This window comes from Mus caroli, unplaced genomic scaffold (genome assembly GCF_978045245.1).
Source record: "Mus caroli unplaced genomic scaffold, Mus_caroli_1 scaffold_18, whole genome shotgun sequence".
NCBI classification, from domain to species: Eukaryota; Metazoa; Chordata; class Mammalia; order Rodentia; family Muridae; genus Mus; species Mus caroli.
Genome location: NW_028227273.1, coordinates 43,750,810 through 43,767,332, shown reverse-complemented (window position 1 = coordinate 43,767,332; position 16,523 = coordinate 43,750,810). Strand labels below are relative to the sequence as shown.

The window sequence follows — 16,523 nt, the reverse complement described above, 5'->3', positions numbered from 1 at the left end:
TTTTGAATTAGTGAACAAAACATTGCTCTACATACGTTCTTTTGACATCTTGCTCAATCATGGTCCGTAGTTCTTTATCTTGAAAGAACTTGTTCCAAAGACTCTGGAAAAAATGAGAACAACCTAATTAGAATAATCTCACACTGCTTGTCTTTTATGATTTCAATTTAGTAATATAAGTGATTGAATTTATTCTTCTCTAAGCTGTCATTTTGGATATCTTAGATAAGAATCTGAGACAGAAATAATTTTTATTAAAATAAAAGTATCCATGTTTTAGTCCTTTACTGAGTGCACTTGTGAAGTTTCTCTTGCCTCTGCAGGATGAAGGTACTGCCACTGCTCATTTTGAATCTCAGAGGAATATATATGAGTGTTTAAAATGGAAGCTTAAAGGAAAAGTCTAAAACTAACTTAAAAACAGGGTAGAGACAGCAAACACCAACTGAAATGAGGCCGCCAACACACATACAGTAGAGGACTTCCAGGTCTCTGTTTATTCAGACAATGCAACTAACCCACAAGAGACTGGAGGCCTCAGAGAGTTTAGAGGTCAGGTGGGGTGGGGGTGAGAGCATCCATGTGGAGACAGGGGGATGGGGAGGAGGTATGGGATGTGGAGCAGTGGGAGGGTGGATCGGGTAGGGGCGGGGAATGGAATATGAGTGTAAAACATGAATTAATTTATTAAAAAAATCAAACAGGATAAGGTGGAACACACATTTCATCTCCTCATACTGGAGGCAGATCTCTTTAAGTGTGAAGTCAGCCCGGTCTACATAGTGAATTTCAGTCTACACAAGGCCATATAGTGGGACTCCGTCTGAGGAGAACAAAGAAACAAAACTAACCATCCTAAAAATTACTTAATATTTTATATTGCTATGGAAAAGCTTATGAATCAGAAAAATGCTAGTATACCTATAAAGTGATTAAAAATGATTCAGCTAAAGACACAGGGCAGGTGTAGAGCAGTAACAGGTAAGTTATATAGATCCAGTTCAGGAATAACTGCCCCTAAACTTCCCAGGAATGTGAGCTTCTTCAGAATCATTATGGGTAGTGAATGCTTTCATTTTTCCGAGGACAGTGCTGCTAAGTAGAACCTCTGAGGCAGTCCTTAGGACCTCCCTTTCCACCACAACCTTGATGCAAGAGCTTTCTTCTCATCTGGATGCTCTTCAACTTTATAGTTAGTTCTTAAGAGATCCTTTGCACGCCTTTAATCCCAGCACTTGGGAGGCAGAGGTAGGCAGATTTCTGAGTTCAAGGCCAGCCTGGTCTACAGAGTGAGTTCCAGGCTACACAGAGAAACCCTGTCTTGAAAAACAAAACAAAAAAAAGCGATCCCTTGTTCTTATGCCTAGTGCCATTCCTTATAACACATACATACACACACACACACACACACACACACACACACACCCCACTTAAGAATATGAACCTAAGTGGTCAGGCTTAGAGGCAAGTACCAAAAAGTTTAATTTTGATCATGAAAAATTAATCTTGGACTGTGTATACAAACCTATAATTAGCAGTTAATTATGTAGACTGAAGTTAGCCAGGGACAAATAGACAATCCATTTATTTCCCTATGCTATAATGGGTTAATGTTTTTAATTAAATTAGTCAAAGTCTGGAAATTTTTCCATCAAGGAAAACACAGTCCAAGAAAATAGGTAGCCAGTTTTATATTGAAACATAGCTCATATGAATGTAACTATGTTTAAAGTCATACTCGCCGGGCGTGGTGGCGCATGCCTTTAATCCCAGCACTCGGGAGGCAGAGGCAGGCGGATTTCTGAGTTCGAGGCCAGCCTGGTCTACAAAGTGAGTTCCAGGACAGCCAGGGCTATACAGAGAAACCCTGTCTCAAAAAAACCAAAAAAAAAAAAAAAAAAAAAATAGTCATACTCAACTTTATAAATTTACAAAAACAATGAAATATATTTTGGAAGGCAACAGTCAACCTAAAACATTATTTGCTTTTCAAAAATAGAGCATTCCTATATTTAAAATGCAAGAAATAATTTATAGTACATTGGATAACTCAAAGTAAAATTACTATGATGTAGATTCTGATAGTCCCCAAAGACTTCTGTGTTAAAGGCTTTTTTGCTTAATATTACTGGGAGGTGGTAGAACCTTAAAGAACTGGGCCCATAGCTGCTGGGTAGCTACTGCTACGCTCTCCGGTCGAGTCAACTGGACAAGCCGAGAGGCTTAAAAGTCACTCATGAGGCAAAAGAGTTTTAAGGAAGCTCTCCTCCTGGAGTCTAGCGTTTCCTACCCATACAGTAATTTTTTATTCCCGAGTTCCATTCCCGTATCAGTCTAGTGTATGGATCCACGTGCTCTCTTTCAGTATTTTCCTATTATAAGTGTTTTTTTTTTTTTTTTTTCCCTTTGGTTTTTCGAGACAGGGTTTCTCTGTGTAGCCCTGGCTGTCCTGGCACTCACTTTGTAGACCAGGCTGGCCTCGAACTCAGAAATCCGCCTGCCTCTGCCTCCCAAGTGCTGGGATTAAAGGCGTGCGCCACCACGCCCGGCTATTATAAGTGCTTTTTAAAATTGAATTCTGACATGGCTAAAGCCTTCCACCAGTGTTCCAACAGTCCAAGGGTGTACTTGACCAAGATCAAGGGCTTAGAATTCAGTAAGATTGTAAAAGCTAAGTCACTCCCTTACACAGGAATTTACCATCACTAAGGAAGAAGGAAGTTTCAGACCAAAGGAGAAACCAGAATAGATACTATAGCAGAGTTACACCCATACACATGTATTTACAATGGCCTAAGGGGAAGGTAGACTATACAATAGACTAAAATAGGAACTATGGCAAGGGCGCAAAGCCCTTGACCCTGGCTTCTAAGATTAGTGAATCTTAGGTGGAGCCCTTGTTGATCCCAGCTGTTTTCAATGAATTCTATCCCAGGTGGTTCCTGTTAGACCTTTTGTGTTTGCATTCCTCTGTTTTAAGTAAAATTCCGGTTACCTCAATTGTACCTTGTGAATATGTCACCCAACTTCCTTATTGTCCTCTACATAAAAAGTCTGATGCTCGAGTTGTAAAATTACATTCAGATTCCACACGAACTCTCCTGTGTGTGTGTCTGTTTGTCGTTCATCCACGCTTTGTCCACCCGCTTCGAGAGACCCCATTCCACGCAGACACAGGGACCCAGAGGGTCTGTGGCAAGCTACCTTGGCAGATAAGATGCAAGCATGAACCTAGGTTTGAATCCTCATCATCCACACACAAAGCTGACTGTGGCCTTCTGTAGCTGAAACCCCAGCATTGGGGAACAGAGACAAGTGAACCCTACTCAGCTAGCCTAGCGGAAAGCAAGCTTCAGCTTCAGTGAGAGACGTAGTGTCAAGGGAATAAGGCAAAGAATGGTAAAGCAGGATACAAAGTCCACCTCTGGCTTCTACTGTGTGCATATGTGCATGTAACACACACACACACACACACACACACACACACACACACCAAGTTCAGTGTTTTGAAATGAATACACTGATCATGAAATATGCTGTTTGCATAGGAATTTTCCCTTTACCCTACACAGATGACAGAAGTCATTAAAGTGCAGTTTTCAGAATGAAAGAAAAGGATGGAACTCAAATAGAGAAAGGAGCTAGAGCGATGACTCAGCAGTTAGGACCCCTGCTGCTCCTGCAGAGGATTTGGTTTGGTTGCACCCACAGGAGAGCTCATCTACAGCTGCAGTTCCAGGAAATCTGCAGGCTCTTATGGCTGCCACAGGTACCAGACACACACATGAACCATAGAAATATATGCAGACCACACACACACACACACACACACACACACACACACACACACGAGATGAAAACAAAAACAATTACGATTAAAAACAATCAATCAAGCAAACAAACAAAAGTAATAAAAAAGGCACTTTACTCCTTCATCTTGTGAAAGGGGATTGTTGATCATCAGGTCCTGTTGGCCAACAGCTTTCCTTGGATTAGTGATGTGCTGATAAAGAAAGAGATGCAGAATGATTAGAGGCTAGTGAACTTTAAAGTAGGCATATGCAAATAATTTCAGTAGTAACATTTACTTACTATTTCTTTAATACTGCTATACCAGGCTCTTAGTTCTTTAATTTTACTTATCCACTGACTTTTATCTTGAGGAAGAACACAAAGAAAGAGCTGTTGGGGAAAAAAAAAAGAGAAATAATTGTATAAAAAAAAAAAATCTACCAAGTATGAAACCAGGCTAATAAAATTGTTTGAAAATTCAAAGAAATACCCAGCTTATGACATGTTTCACTCAATATATTCAATTTCAATATTTCAATTCCAGATGATATGTTCATAAAACTCAAAACCAAATAAGCAAAGGTTAAAAGCAAAAATTAAAAACTTAAACCGCAAAATAGATTTACACTTTCTTGATGACTTATTCTAAATAAAGAAAAAAAAACTCACGGAGGTTTAAGTCTAATACCTGAGAATGCTAGGAAGTTACTGCATGCAACACCTGGTAAGCAATTCCTAGGTTTAATATTCTGTTTTAAGAAAACAGAAGAAGACCAAGCTATCTGAGGACTGAGGGCATAGTCAAAGAAGTGAAGCTATTCCTTTTACAGCAAAGAATGTAATTTACAACTGGCAATCAGCTTATGAAAATAAGCATCCTTAAAATGAAAAATTTGACTTAATTTAGTTTAATACAATAATAAAATAAATCTAGGCTTTGACTTATTTTAGTAAATGAAATATATTTAAAGTTAAGCAACAGAAAGTGAGGGTGGGGCACAAATATTTGAATACAAATTTTCTAGCAGCATGTCTCCTGACTGCCTCTAGAAAGAGAAAAATGTATTTTCATTATTAAATCTAAATTATTAAATCCAGAACTATATAATAAATCATGTATTTCTAACCTTTTTTTGATTTGTACAATCTCTGTAGGCTCAATTTATGCAGATAGCCTTAAAATACTGATAAAGGTCATTTAAAAAATAAGTCCACACCCAAATTCATTCATTTTAAGAAAGAAAAAGGGCTAATTTTTCAAAGCAATTAAAATGATAACTGCAGATCATCAATTCCCAGTTTTGTTGACCAATGACCTTTTCTCTCTGAAGGAGAATGACCCAATTTCCTTCTCCTCCCCTGGTTGCCTCCATTTTCTATCTTGAACAAAAGACTGTGCAGTCTTTCCATGTGCTTCTTAGGAAGACAAAGGGATGACTCCATGGGAGATGCTCCTGTAACAGGAACCTCAGGCTTACTCTCCACTTCTCCTGACCAACTTCCAAGAAAATCGGAGAAACCCTCTTCAGGTAACAGTGCAGCTCTGAACTGTTCCCCATTAAAAGAGATGAAAAGAGCTACTTCTGAGATTCATTTGCTAGCTCCACCTGCCCAGGCAGCTTCAAATTGTTAGTAAATGTCCTAGGAAAGAGAACCATGAATGGCTAAAAAGTTGGAGAGAAATACCCTGAAAATTCGGTGATCCCTGTGTGGGTAATCTTCCAGGGCATCAGCTAATGTGTTGATATACTGCAACCACAAACTGTAAATAAATATTTTCTTCTTACCTTCCAGCAAATGCTGCGGAACCTGCTGCTTCTCAGCTGCCCATTAATCCCCTTCTGTCTTACTGTTGCCAAGTAATTGTTGTTTACAAATAGTTCTTCCCATTCTTTCCTGTAGGAAAGGAACCAGATCAGGGGTGTCCTTTTGTTAAAATCCTTCTACTACAGGAGGAATGCTACAGGAAACTAATTTTAAATAGCCTAAGAAATTTAACTTTTAAAATGTATGTATTTAGTGGTATTCTGTATCTGAACGAATGGCTGTCTTCTTGGACACAGTTCTTCTGTAGATTTAATGAATATGTAGATCGCTATAATTATCCTAGCTTTGAATTTTGTAATGTCTATGGAGGCTATTCTATTTCCTGTGAAACACTGGCAGTGTAGTTCAGTGAATGTATAAGAAAAATAGTTTAATAAGAATATATGACACATTTATCTTTTAACAAAGATATATGTTTCAAAATTACATAATGAAAAAGCAGCCTCTTAGTTATACTGACTTCTCACATGATATAACTCTGAATAATCTTGTTTTCTTTCCTGCTAAGCCAGTCAGTTAAATGTAAAAGAATACTAACCTTTTAAACTGTGCATGTTCTTTCCTATTCCCTACAACTTCTTTTTACATGGTCAGTGTGAAAATATTAACAGGTATATGGAAATTTCAAGAAAACATCAAAAAATGTAAAAGCCTCAGTGTAAAAAAAAACAAAAAAAACAACAAACAAACAAACAAACAAAAAACTGTTACAGGCCAGCCTGAATTTTTTGCAGTACCTATGGCTGAGTAGATAAACAACTGAAACATACCTCCCAGGCATGCAGGCACCAGGGGCCCAACACCTGTGCCTCATTAATATACAAGTAAATCTGTTCAACTGGGAAACAATTGGAAATTAATTGTCCCAATCCATTTACTGAGTTTGGCTAGAGGAATCAGACCCACATTCACACCACCATGCAACCGAACTAAACATTAAGAATCATTTGTCAACAGTTGAGGCTACTGAGATTGGTTTCAAAAAATTAGCGAAAAATTCTATAATACTAAAATAAAATTGACATGAGATGTAAAAATTCATTATCAAAGCCAAAACCTCAGACACAACCTCTGAAGAAAGATATCCTAAAGAGAAAGCTACTGAAATCTCAGAACACAAGCCTGTCATTGGTCAGAGTCCATTGGTTTTGAGAAATGACATAATATCTGTCTTGAGAAACTGTTATAAGGACTGAGGACATAGTTCAGAGGCATAGGTATTTCAGTCTCTGATACAGGGCAAAATTATTTTTAAAAGTAGCATGATGGCATTGAACTCACAAACTCACAGCAGCTGTGGTTATGTACACTTGTCCTGCCCAAGATCAATCAGGTCTGTTATAACATGCAGTGGGGATGGGCTCCTGAGGTGCCCAGACCAGCATGAGGAGCTTTGCAAGTGATGGCTGCCTGGGGAGAGAAGTGATGGCTATTTTTGGTTGTCAACTTGACTACATCTGGAATTAAATAAAACCCACAAATGTAGGGCATACCTGTGAAGAATTTTTGCTTATTTAAAGTGGGAAGATCCACTTTTAATCTAGTTCTGAGTTGGGAAGACACACCTTCAATCTGGATCTTGGAGGTGGCAAGTCACATCTTTAATCTGGATATTTTGAGGTGGAAAGATCTATGTCTATAATCTGGGCTATACCTTCTGCTGGAAGCCTATATAAAAGCATGGAATAAGGAAGGTTTTCTCTTTGCCTGTTTGTGCTAACCTCCCTAGAAAGCCCATTCCTTCCCTGATATTAAAGCCTACTTTGGGATTCTGGTATATACTGAAGATAAGCTGAGATATCCAACCTCATAGACTAAACAATTACTGGATATTGGACCATCCATTCATAGTCAGGCATTGTTGGAGTAGTTGGACCCTCAGCCTATAAGTCATCTTAATAAATTTATTTTGTAAGATTCATTCTTTAAGTTCTGTTATTCTAGAGAACCTGACTAATAGAAAGAGTCACTTTTCTTTAGGAGTGTGGCCACTGATAGATTACCCATGTCCCAGTAGATGAATCCGGGCCCATACACATTTGGACTTACTGTATTAAATAATAAGTAAGTGTTTTCTCAATTCAAAATACTTCCACATATATACCCAGGATGTGTTCTTATGAAGTACTTAGCAATCAGTGTTAAGAGATGAGATAAGGAAGCATATCTCCACTTTGAATCCCAAATTAAACTTAATTTCTAACAAACAAATCAAAAACAAGCACTTTTATGACCTGAAAACAGCAGTAATTTTGCATAGGGAAAAGCATGACTTAGTGCCTTCCAGTCCCCTCCATAGTAAGTTCCTATTCACGGGGGAAGAAGCTACAGAAGGTTAACTGTTGCTACTGGCAGGACTACCATCCTATCCTGTCAAGGACAACAGGCTTTTAAGGTCAAGTTATGTGCTTCTTTTTAAATAATGGAACACAATTATTAGTTACCATGAATAAGATCCTGTACCTTGACTGCAGGCTGGTACAGAGAAAGAGACTGAGGCAAATGAATTAGAAACATCACTGAAATTTACAATCATCTAAGCTTATTCATATGTATAGTTCTAATTAAGGTGTACCATTTCAAATTGATGAAAGCTCTAACAAAAAAGGTACATAAAGACTTTAAGATACTGTCTTTTCTATGGAATAGTATTTGACCAATAAACTATAATATAAAGTAATATTTATGAAGTATTTACCAAGTGCTTAGAATTCATAGAGCTACATCGAGGTGTGAAGCTAGGGTAGTAAATTCATGAATTTTTAAAATAATGATGATAAGCTGAACAAAGTTCTTGGGTAGAAAAAGTGGCTTTATTATAATTAAAATTCCAAATACAAATAATTAAAATTATAGTTACTGAAGTTTTGTAACAAGAATAGATCTATCTAAACAGACTACCAAAGAGCCAAACTAAAATATTTTTTTTTGTTTAATGCGCATACATGAGTGATAAAACTGATTCTGAACTTAGGATAAAATAATAAGAAATACCAAAGACCTGTTGGTAGAGTTTTTTTTTTTTCAGTTTATTTAGCAAAACTAAAGGAAAAGTAGTCAGGAAATGATATCTTATACTATATTTTAGACTGACAAATATATGTGCATGAAAGTACACATAAGGGTAGCAGGTAATCTGAGTTACCAAAACCTGACAATGATGCCACCAAATGCTAAAATGCTAATTCTAATATTTTAGGCCAAATACTTTTAGTTCCTATAGGAACCAGTCTCTTTGGATATGTGTCTTTAACTCCTCTTTTCAAGCAAGGAAACAAATAGTTAGAAAAATAAAACTGCTCAAAGGAGAAATAAAAAAAAAAAAAATCAATGTAAATTAGGAAAAGTACCCTTCTAGAACAAGTAAACTAAAAGACACAGTGCAATCCAGACACAAGGGAAATTAGCTCTGTCTATTAAGCAGGAAAAAGACCACAATCTTTTCTTCTCCTCAGACATGAGTTAATATTCAAGGTAAGGGCAGAAAATAACTTCTTAATAGTCAGAATGAGGAAGAAGTGTTATGACTATAAGCAGTGAAGAATGGTCTAGTATATCTAAATGTTTAAGAATTCTTTATATTTTTACTTTTTAAAAGATTTCAGCCAGGCGTGGTGGCGCACACCTTTAATCCCAGCACTCGGGAGGCAGAGGCAGGCGGATTTCTGAGTTCGAGGCCAGCCTGGTCTACAAAGTGAGCTCCAGGACAGCCAGAGCTATACAGAGAAACCCTGTCTCGAAAAACAAAACAAAAAAAAAAAAAAAAAAAAAGATTTCATGAGTAATGTATTAACATGATTTCCCTACTCCTTGTGTTCCCTCCACCTCTTCCCACATCTCCCCAAATAGCTGAAATTAATGGGTTTCTTTTTCATTAATATTACTATTTTGTAAACACACAAACTAATATAGAACTTACTAAGTTGCTTTAGTTAGTATTGCTCAAGTGAATGTTTATAAGGCTTACCACTTGGTGCTGGATAACCAGTTAGATGGGCTCATGCCTAGGGAAGACATACTTCCCTCCCTTGACAGTCACTGTAGCTCTTCACCTAGGAGTGGGGTTTTGTGTGTGATATCCTTCATCCTTCATGGCTTAGCAACTAATGGTGTCACTGTTTGTGTGTTATAAGGGCAACTGTATCATTGAACGTTCATAGGTAAAGTTTCCCTGTTGTGTATAGAAGACACAACTTTCAGCTGACATCCTGGCCTTCTGGCTCTTACAATCTTTTGGTCCTTTTTTCTATGATGTTCCCTGAGTTTGGGTGTAGAGACCTAGACTTTAATCACTCCTTTAAAAAAAAGCATTAGTGCCACCAAGTGGCAAGGACTCTACCATTGCAGGCACCAGATCCCTGAAAACAATCAGCCAGTAGATGCTGATAATGGATTAGCAGTGCAGACCTTAGGATTCCTATGATAAAGTGGTGTTAAGAACTTGAAATTACCCAGGTACTTCTCAAAGAGATTACTGTGAGTGAATAAAACTGGTCAAGTCTGTAGCAACTGAGTTTTTTTCCTTAAAAAACTCTAAACCCAAACCAACAAACCAGAAGAGTTGTTCTTGTTGTTTTCAGCAATTGCTGAATTTCCTTTAATAAGACTTAGTCCCATAGTTAACCTCCTGCAAAGGCTTATTTTTCTTGATTTTTATTTTTGACATGGAAATCGTTTTGTTTTAACAGAATATCTCACTGTGTAGCCCTGGCTAGCCTGAATCAGACAGGCCTTAAACCTACAGAGATCCGTTTGCCTCTACCTAATGAGTACTGAGTTGAAAGGTGTGTGTCACAACAGATAATCCTATGAAACTACTCAGAATACTCAATAAATGAATACAGAGTGATTACAAAGATATCTATTTTCAATGATATACTTTAATGTCTCCTAATATTCATCAAGAATTGATGTAAAACTTCTTAAATTTTTCATATTCCAAAATATATATTTTTCAAACATATTTTGGTCATATTCTTTCCCCTTCTTCAATTCCTTGCCTATACACCTTCTCTTCTCATCCCATTTAATATTCTTTCTCTTTTAAAAAAGTCAAAACCTAAACCAAAACCGAAGTCCTAAAGTATAAGCACAGACACAGACACACACACAGATGACAGACAGACAGACAGACATACACACACACATACACACACACGCACACACACACACACACTGAACACACAAAGAGAAAAAACCAAATGGTAAAAGCATGAAGTCAGTTTTGTGTTGGTCAACTACTATGAAGCCTGAATCCTGTCCAGGGTTGTGGAAATATACCAAGTATCACTCTATTAAAGAAAACTCATTTTCCCTCTCAGACAGGCATTCATTGCAAATGACTTCTTGCTTGCGTGTGTACAGGACTTACACAAGCTGTTGGAGTTTCTAATTGGTGCCTTCTAAATCTATTGTTTAATAATTTTGTAACTGAAGTGATGCATAATTATATGCTAAATTTAGAGAAGTTTAATCAGTGATCTAACTTATCCTAAGTACAGAATATGTCGATATTCTATAGACAGTGTCTCATTTCTATGATGATTTATTTCTACCCGAGTTTCCGATATCTGGAGGTGAACAGGGAATCTGGTGATTCCCTCAGGAACGATTTAAAACCTCATACAGCACACAACACAGAGAAAAAGAGGTGGGAGAACAAAACTCAAACAACCACAGGAAGGGAAAGGATATGTGATATTGGAAATCTCTATCACTTGGACACACAGTTATTTTGGCATCTAACAATATAGGAACTGTTTAGTGGGGAAGAAAAGGTTTATATCACCATAAGTGAAAGAAAAAAAAAAAAAGAATGTGGGGAAAGAAAGTGAAGGAAAATTCTCTGGCTTCTGTGACCAGGAAGTAATGGGACTGGAGATCTCAGAAATGGTCATGTAGCTGGTGAGGAAAACCTTGTGATCGATAGAAGGTAACTGAATCAAAGGTAAGGTCAAAGACCTTGTAAGGTCTGCACAATTTTATACTTCTAATGTACAAGATGAGCTTTAAAACATGGTCATATCATTTATGACCATATTTTAAAGGCAAATACAAAGGGAAAAGAGAAAATTTTAAATCTGTTTCTAGTTTATGTAAAAATATAATAAGGAATTCTAAGAGCTAAAGGAGTATAATTCCAGTATTGTACGTAATAGCATTTAAAGGACAGATTTTGAAAATACTAGTCACAGAGCACAGAAGCCATCTGACTGAGAATCAGCAGAAACATGGCAAGTATAAATGAAGTATGTCAGCATCCGACTGTAAACCGTGGCACCAGACATGGCAAGCGGCAACGCTAGGCCTGCAGGTGCCAACATCAACCAGACAAGCACTCATGTTATCTATAATTACCTCATTTTTAGCTTAAATCACAGGTAATGAGGGAACTCCGAGTCTCTAAAAGGCAATTAGTAACTCTACTGGCTTCTTGCTTCCTCTTATCAGGAATTTTTCAGAAGTTACTCTTATTTCAAGCCTTTCTCCCCTGTGTAATGAAACATCAGGGTATATCGTTCATATATATATACATACACAGAAAATGGAATGTACAATTACCCACAAGCTTAAAGTAATTTCCTTAAACATCTAGGTAAACTATGTCGTTATGCAGTGAAGTGCCACTGAGACAAAGGCGAGGAGTACTTCATACATGGACACATGCTAAAATATGTGAAAAAGTTCTGATTCTGGTTTGGAATAAACAAATACTGCAAATCTTGAGCTTAATTTTATGTTCTGTAGAATATAAAGGAGTGAGTTAAATTACAGTTAATGACTTAAAGCCATAATATACTTTAAAAAGATAAAATATGTAAAATATTCTTTTTTTTCCTTTTTCATTTTTATGAGATATTTTCCTTGTTTATATTTCAAATGTTAGCCCCTTTCTTTGTTTCCCCTCCCAAACTCCCCATATCCTCTTCCCCCTCCCCCTGCTCACCAATCCACACCAAAACTGCTTCCTGGCACTGGCATTCCCCTACACAGGGGCACAGAGCTGTCACCTGACCAAGGGCCTGTCCTCCCACTGATGACCCACAAGGCCATCCTCTTGCTCCATATGCAGCTGGAGCTACGGCTCCCTCCATGTGTACTCTCTAGTTGGTGGTTAAGTTAGTCCCTGGGAGCTCTGGGGGATACTGGTTGGATCATAGTGTTGTTCCTCCTATGGGCTGCAAACCTCTTCAGCTCCTTGGGTCCTTTCTCTAGTTCTTCCATTTGGGACCCTGTGGTCAGTCCAAAGGATGGCTGAGAACATCTAGCTCTGTATGTATGTCAGGCACTGATAGAGCCCCTCAGGGGACAGCTATATCAGGCTCCTGTCAGCAAGTACTTGTTGGCATCCTCAATAGTGTCTGGGTTTGGTGACAGTCTGTGGGACAGATTCCCAGGTGGGGCCGTCTCTGGATGGTCTTTCCTTCAGTCTGTGCTCCACACTTTGTATCTACTCCCATAGGTGTTTTGTTCCCACTTCTAAGAAGGACTGAAATAGCCACACTTTGGTCTTCCTTCTTCTTAAGCTTCATGTGGTCTGTGAATTATATCTTGGGTATTCCAAACTTCTGGGCTAATATACACTCATCAATGAGTGCATACTATTTCTTTTTTGATTGGGTTACCTCACTCAGGATGATATTTTCTAGTTCCATCCATTTACCTAAGACTTTCTTTTTTTTTTTTGATTTTTAATATTTTTATTACATATTTTCCTCAATTACATTTCCAATGCTATCCCAAAAGTCCCCCATAGCGCCCCCCACTTCCCTACCCACCCATTCCCATTCTTTTGGCCCTGGCATTCCCCTAATTGGGGCATATAAAGTTTGCAAGTCCAATGGGCCTCTCTTTCCATTGATGGCCAACTAGGCCATCTTTCGATACATATGCAGCTAGAGACAAGAGCTCTGGGGTTCTGGTTAGTACATCATGTTGTTCCAACAATAGGGTTGCAGATCCCTTTAGCTCCTTGGGTACTTTCTCTAGCTTCTCCATTGGGAGCCCTGTGATACATCCAATAGCTGACTGTGAACATTCACTCCTGTGTTTGCTAGGCCCCGGCATCGTCTCACAAGAGACAGCTATATTTGGGTCCTTTCAGCAAAATCTTGCTAGTGTATGCAATGGTGTCAGCGTTTAGAAGCTGCTTATGGGATGGATCCCTGGATACGGCAGTCTCTAAATGGTCCATCCTTACATCACAGCTACGAACTTTGTCTCTGTAACTCCTTCCCTGGGTGTTTTATTCCCAATTCTAAGAAGGTGCACAGTGTCCACACTTTGGTCTTCATTCTTCTTGAGTTTCATGCGTTTAGCAAATTGTATCTTATATCTTGGGTATCCTAAGTTTTGGGCTAATATCCACTTATCAGTGAATACATATTGTGTGAGTTCTTTTGTGATTGTGTTACTTCACTCAAGATGATGCCCTCCAGGTCCATCCATCTGGCTAGGAATTTCATAAATTCATTCTTTTTAATAGCTGAGTAGTACTCCATTGTGTAAATGTACCATAATTTCTGTATCCATTCCTCTGTTGAGGGACATCTGGGTTCTTTCCAGCTTCTGGCTATTATAAATAGGGCTGCTATGAACTTTCATAAATTCATTGTTTTTAATTGCTGAGCAGTACTCCATTGTGTAAATGTATTACATTTTCTGTATCCATTCGTCAACTGAGGAACATCTGGGTTCTTTCCAGCTTCTGGATATTATAAATAAGGCTGCTATGAACATAGAGGAGCATGCATCCTTATTACATGTTGCAGTATTTTCTGGTTATATGCCCAGGAGTGGTATTTCTGGGTCCTCAAATAGTACTATGTCCAATTTTCTGAAGAACTGCCAAACTGATTTCCAGGGTGGTTATACCAGCTTGCAATCCCACCAGCAATGGGTAAGTGTTCCTCTTTCACCACATCCTCACCAGCATGTGCTGTCACCTGAGGTTTTGATCTCAGGGTTGTTTTGTATTTCATTTCTCTGATAGCTAAGGATGTTGAACATTTCTTTAGGTGCTTCTCAGCCATTCAGTATTCCTCAGCTGAGAATTTTTTGTTTAGCTCTGTACCCCATTTTTTAATAGGGTTATTTGGTTCTCTGGAGTCTAACTTCCTGAGTTCTTTGTATATTATTGGATATTAGCCCTTTACCAGATGTAGGATAGGTAAAGATCTTTTCCCAATCTGTTGGTTCCCGTTTTGTCCTACTGACAGTGTCCTTTGCCTTACTGAAGCTTTACAATTTTCAGAGGTCCCATAAGTCAATTCTTGATCTTAGAGTACAAGTTATTGGTGTTCTGTTCAGGAAATTTTCACCTATGCCATGTCCTCAAGGTTCTTCCCCACTTTCTTTTTCATGTTTCAGTGAGTCTGGTTTTATGTGGAATTCTATGACCTACTTAGACTTGAGCTTTGTACAAGGAGATAAGATTGAATCGATTTGCATTCTTCTACATGCTAACCACCAATTGAACAAACACCATTTGTTGAAAATGCTGTCTTTTTCCACTGGATGGTTTTAGCTCCTTTGTCAAAGATCAAGTGACCAAAGGTGTATGGGTTCATTTCTGGGTCTTCAATTCTGTTCTATTAATTTACCAGCCTGCCACTGAACCAATGCCATGTAGTTTTTATCACAATTGCTCTGTAGTACAGCTTGAGGTCAGGGATGGTGATTCCTCCAGAAGTTCTTCCATTGTTGAGAATAGTTTTTGCTATTCTAGGTTTTTTGTTATTCCATATGATTTGAAAATTGATCTTTCTAATTCTATGAAGAATTGAGTTGTAATTTGATGAGGTTTGCACTGAATCTGTAGATTGCTTTTGGCAAGAAGGCCATTTGTACTATATTATTCCTGCCAATACACGAGCATTGGAGATCTTTCTATCATCTGAGATCATCTTCGATTTCTTTCTTCAGAGACTTGAAGTCTTTGACATACAGATCTTTCACTTGCTTGGTTAGAGTTACACCAAGTTATTTTATATTAGTTGTGACTATTGTGACGGATGTCATTTTCCTAATTCCTTTCTCAGCCTGTTTATCCTTTGAGTAGAGGAAGGCTTCTGATTTGTTAGTTTTATATTCAACCACTTTGGTAAAGTTGTTTATCAGGTTTAGGGGTTCTGTGGTGGAATTTTTGGGGTCAGTTATATTTACTATCATATCATCTACAAATAGTGATTTTTTTTTAACTTTTTCCTTTCCAATTTGTATCCTTCTGATCTCTTTTTGTTGTCTAATTGCTCTGGCTAAGACTTCAAGCACTATGTTGAATAGGTAGGGAGAGAGTGGGCAGCTTTGTCTAGTCCCTTATTTTAGTGGGATTGCTTCAAGTTTCTCTCCATTTAGTTGGCTACTGGTTTGTTGTATATTGCTTTACTATGTTTAGCTATGAGCCTTGAATTCCTGATCTTTCCAAATCTTTTATCATGAAGGGGTGTTAAATTTTGTCAAATGCTTTCTCAGCATCTAATGAAATGATCATATGTTTTTTTTTTCTTTGAGTTTGTTTATATAGTGGATTACATTGATAGATTTCCATAAATTAAACCATCCCTGCATCCCTGGGATGAAGCCTACTTGGTCATGATAGATGATTGTTTTGATGTGTTCTTGGATTTGGTTTGGTAGAATTTTATTGAGTAGTTTTACATTGATATTCATAAGGGAAATTGGTCTGAAGTTCTCTTTCTTTGTTGGGTCTTTGTGTGGTTTAGGTATCAGAGTAATTGTGGCTTCATAGAAGGAATTGGGCAGAGTTCCTTATCTTTCTATTTTGTGAAATAGTTTGAGGATTATTGGTATTAGGTCTTCTTTGAAGGTCTGATAGAACTCTGCACTAAACCCAAGTGGTCCTGGGCTGTTTTGGTTGGGAGACTATTAATGACTGTTTCTAT

The 16,523-nt window shown here is 37.9% G+C and overlaps 1 protein-coding gene across 1 annotated transcript in view; it reads right to left on the bottom strand.

The window, feature by feature from the left end:
- Tbc1d5 (TBC1 domain family member 5) overlaps positions 1 to 16,523 on the bottom strand; it is a 462,126-nt gene that overhangs the window by 241,480 nt on the left and 204,123 nt on the right. The window contains exons 5-8 of the mRNA XM_021186156.3: positions 5,580 to 5,688; positions 4,093 to 4,182; positions 3,929 to 4,003; positions 36 to 103 (exon numbers count right to left, since the gene is read on the bottom strand). Coding sequence (XP_021041815.1) covers positions 36 to 103; positions 3,929 to 4,003; positions 4,093 to 4,182; positions 5,580 to 5,688 — 342 coding nt within the window. The remainder of the gene's footprint in view (positions 1 to 35; positions 104 to 3,928; positions 4,004 to 4,092; positions 4,183 to 5,579; positions 5,689 to 16,523) is intronic.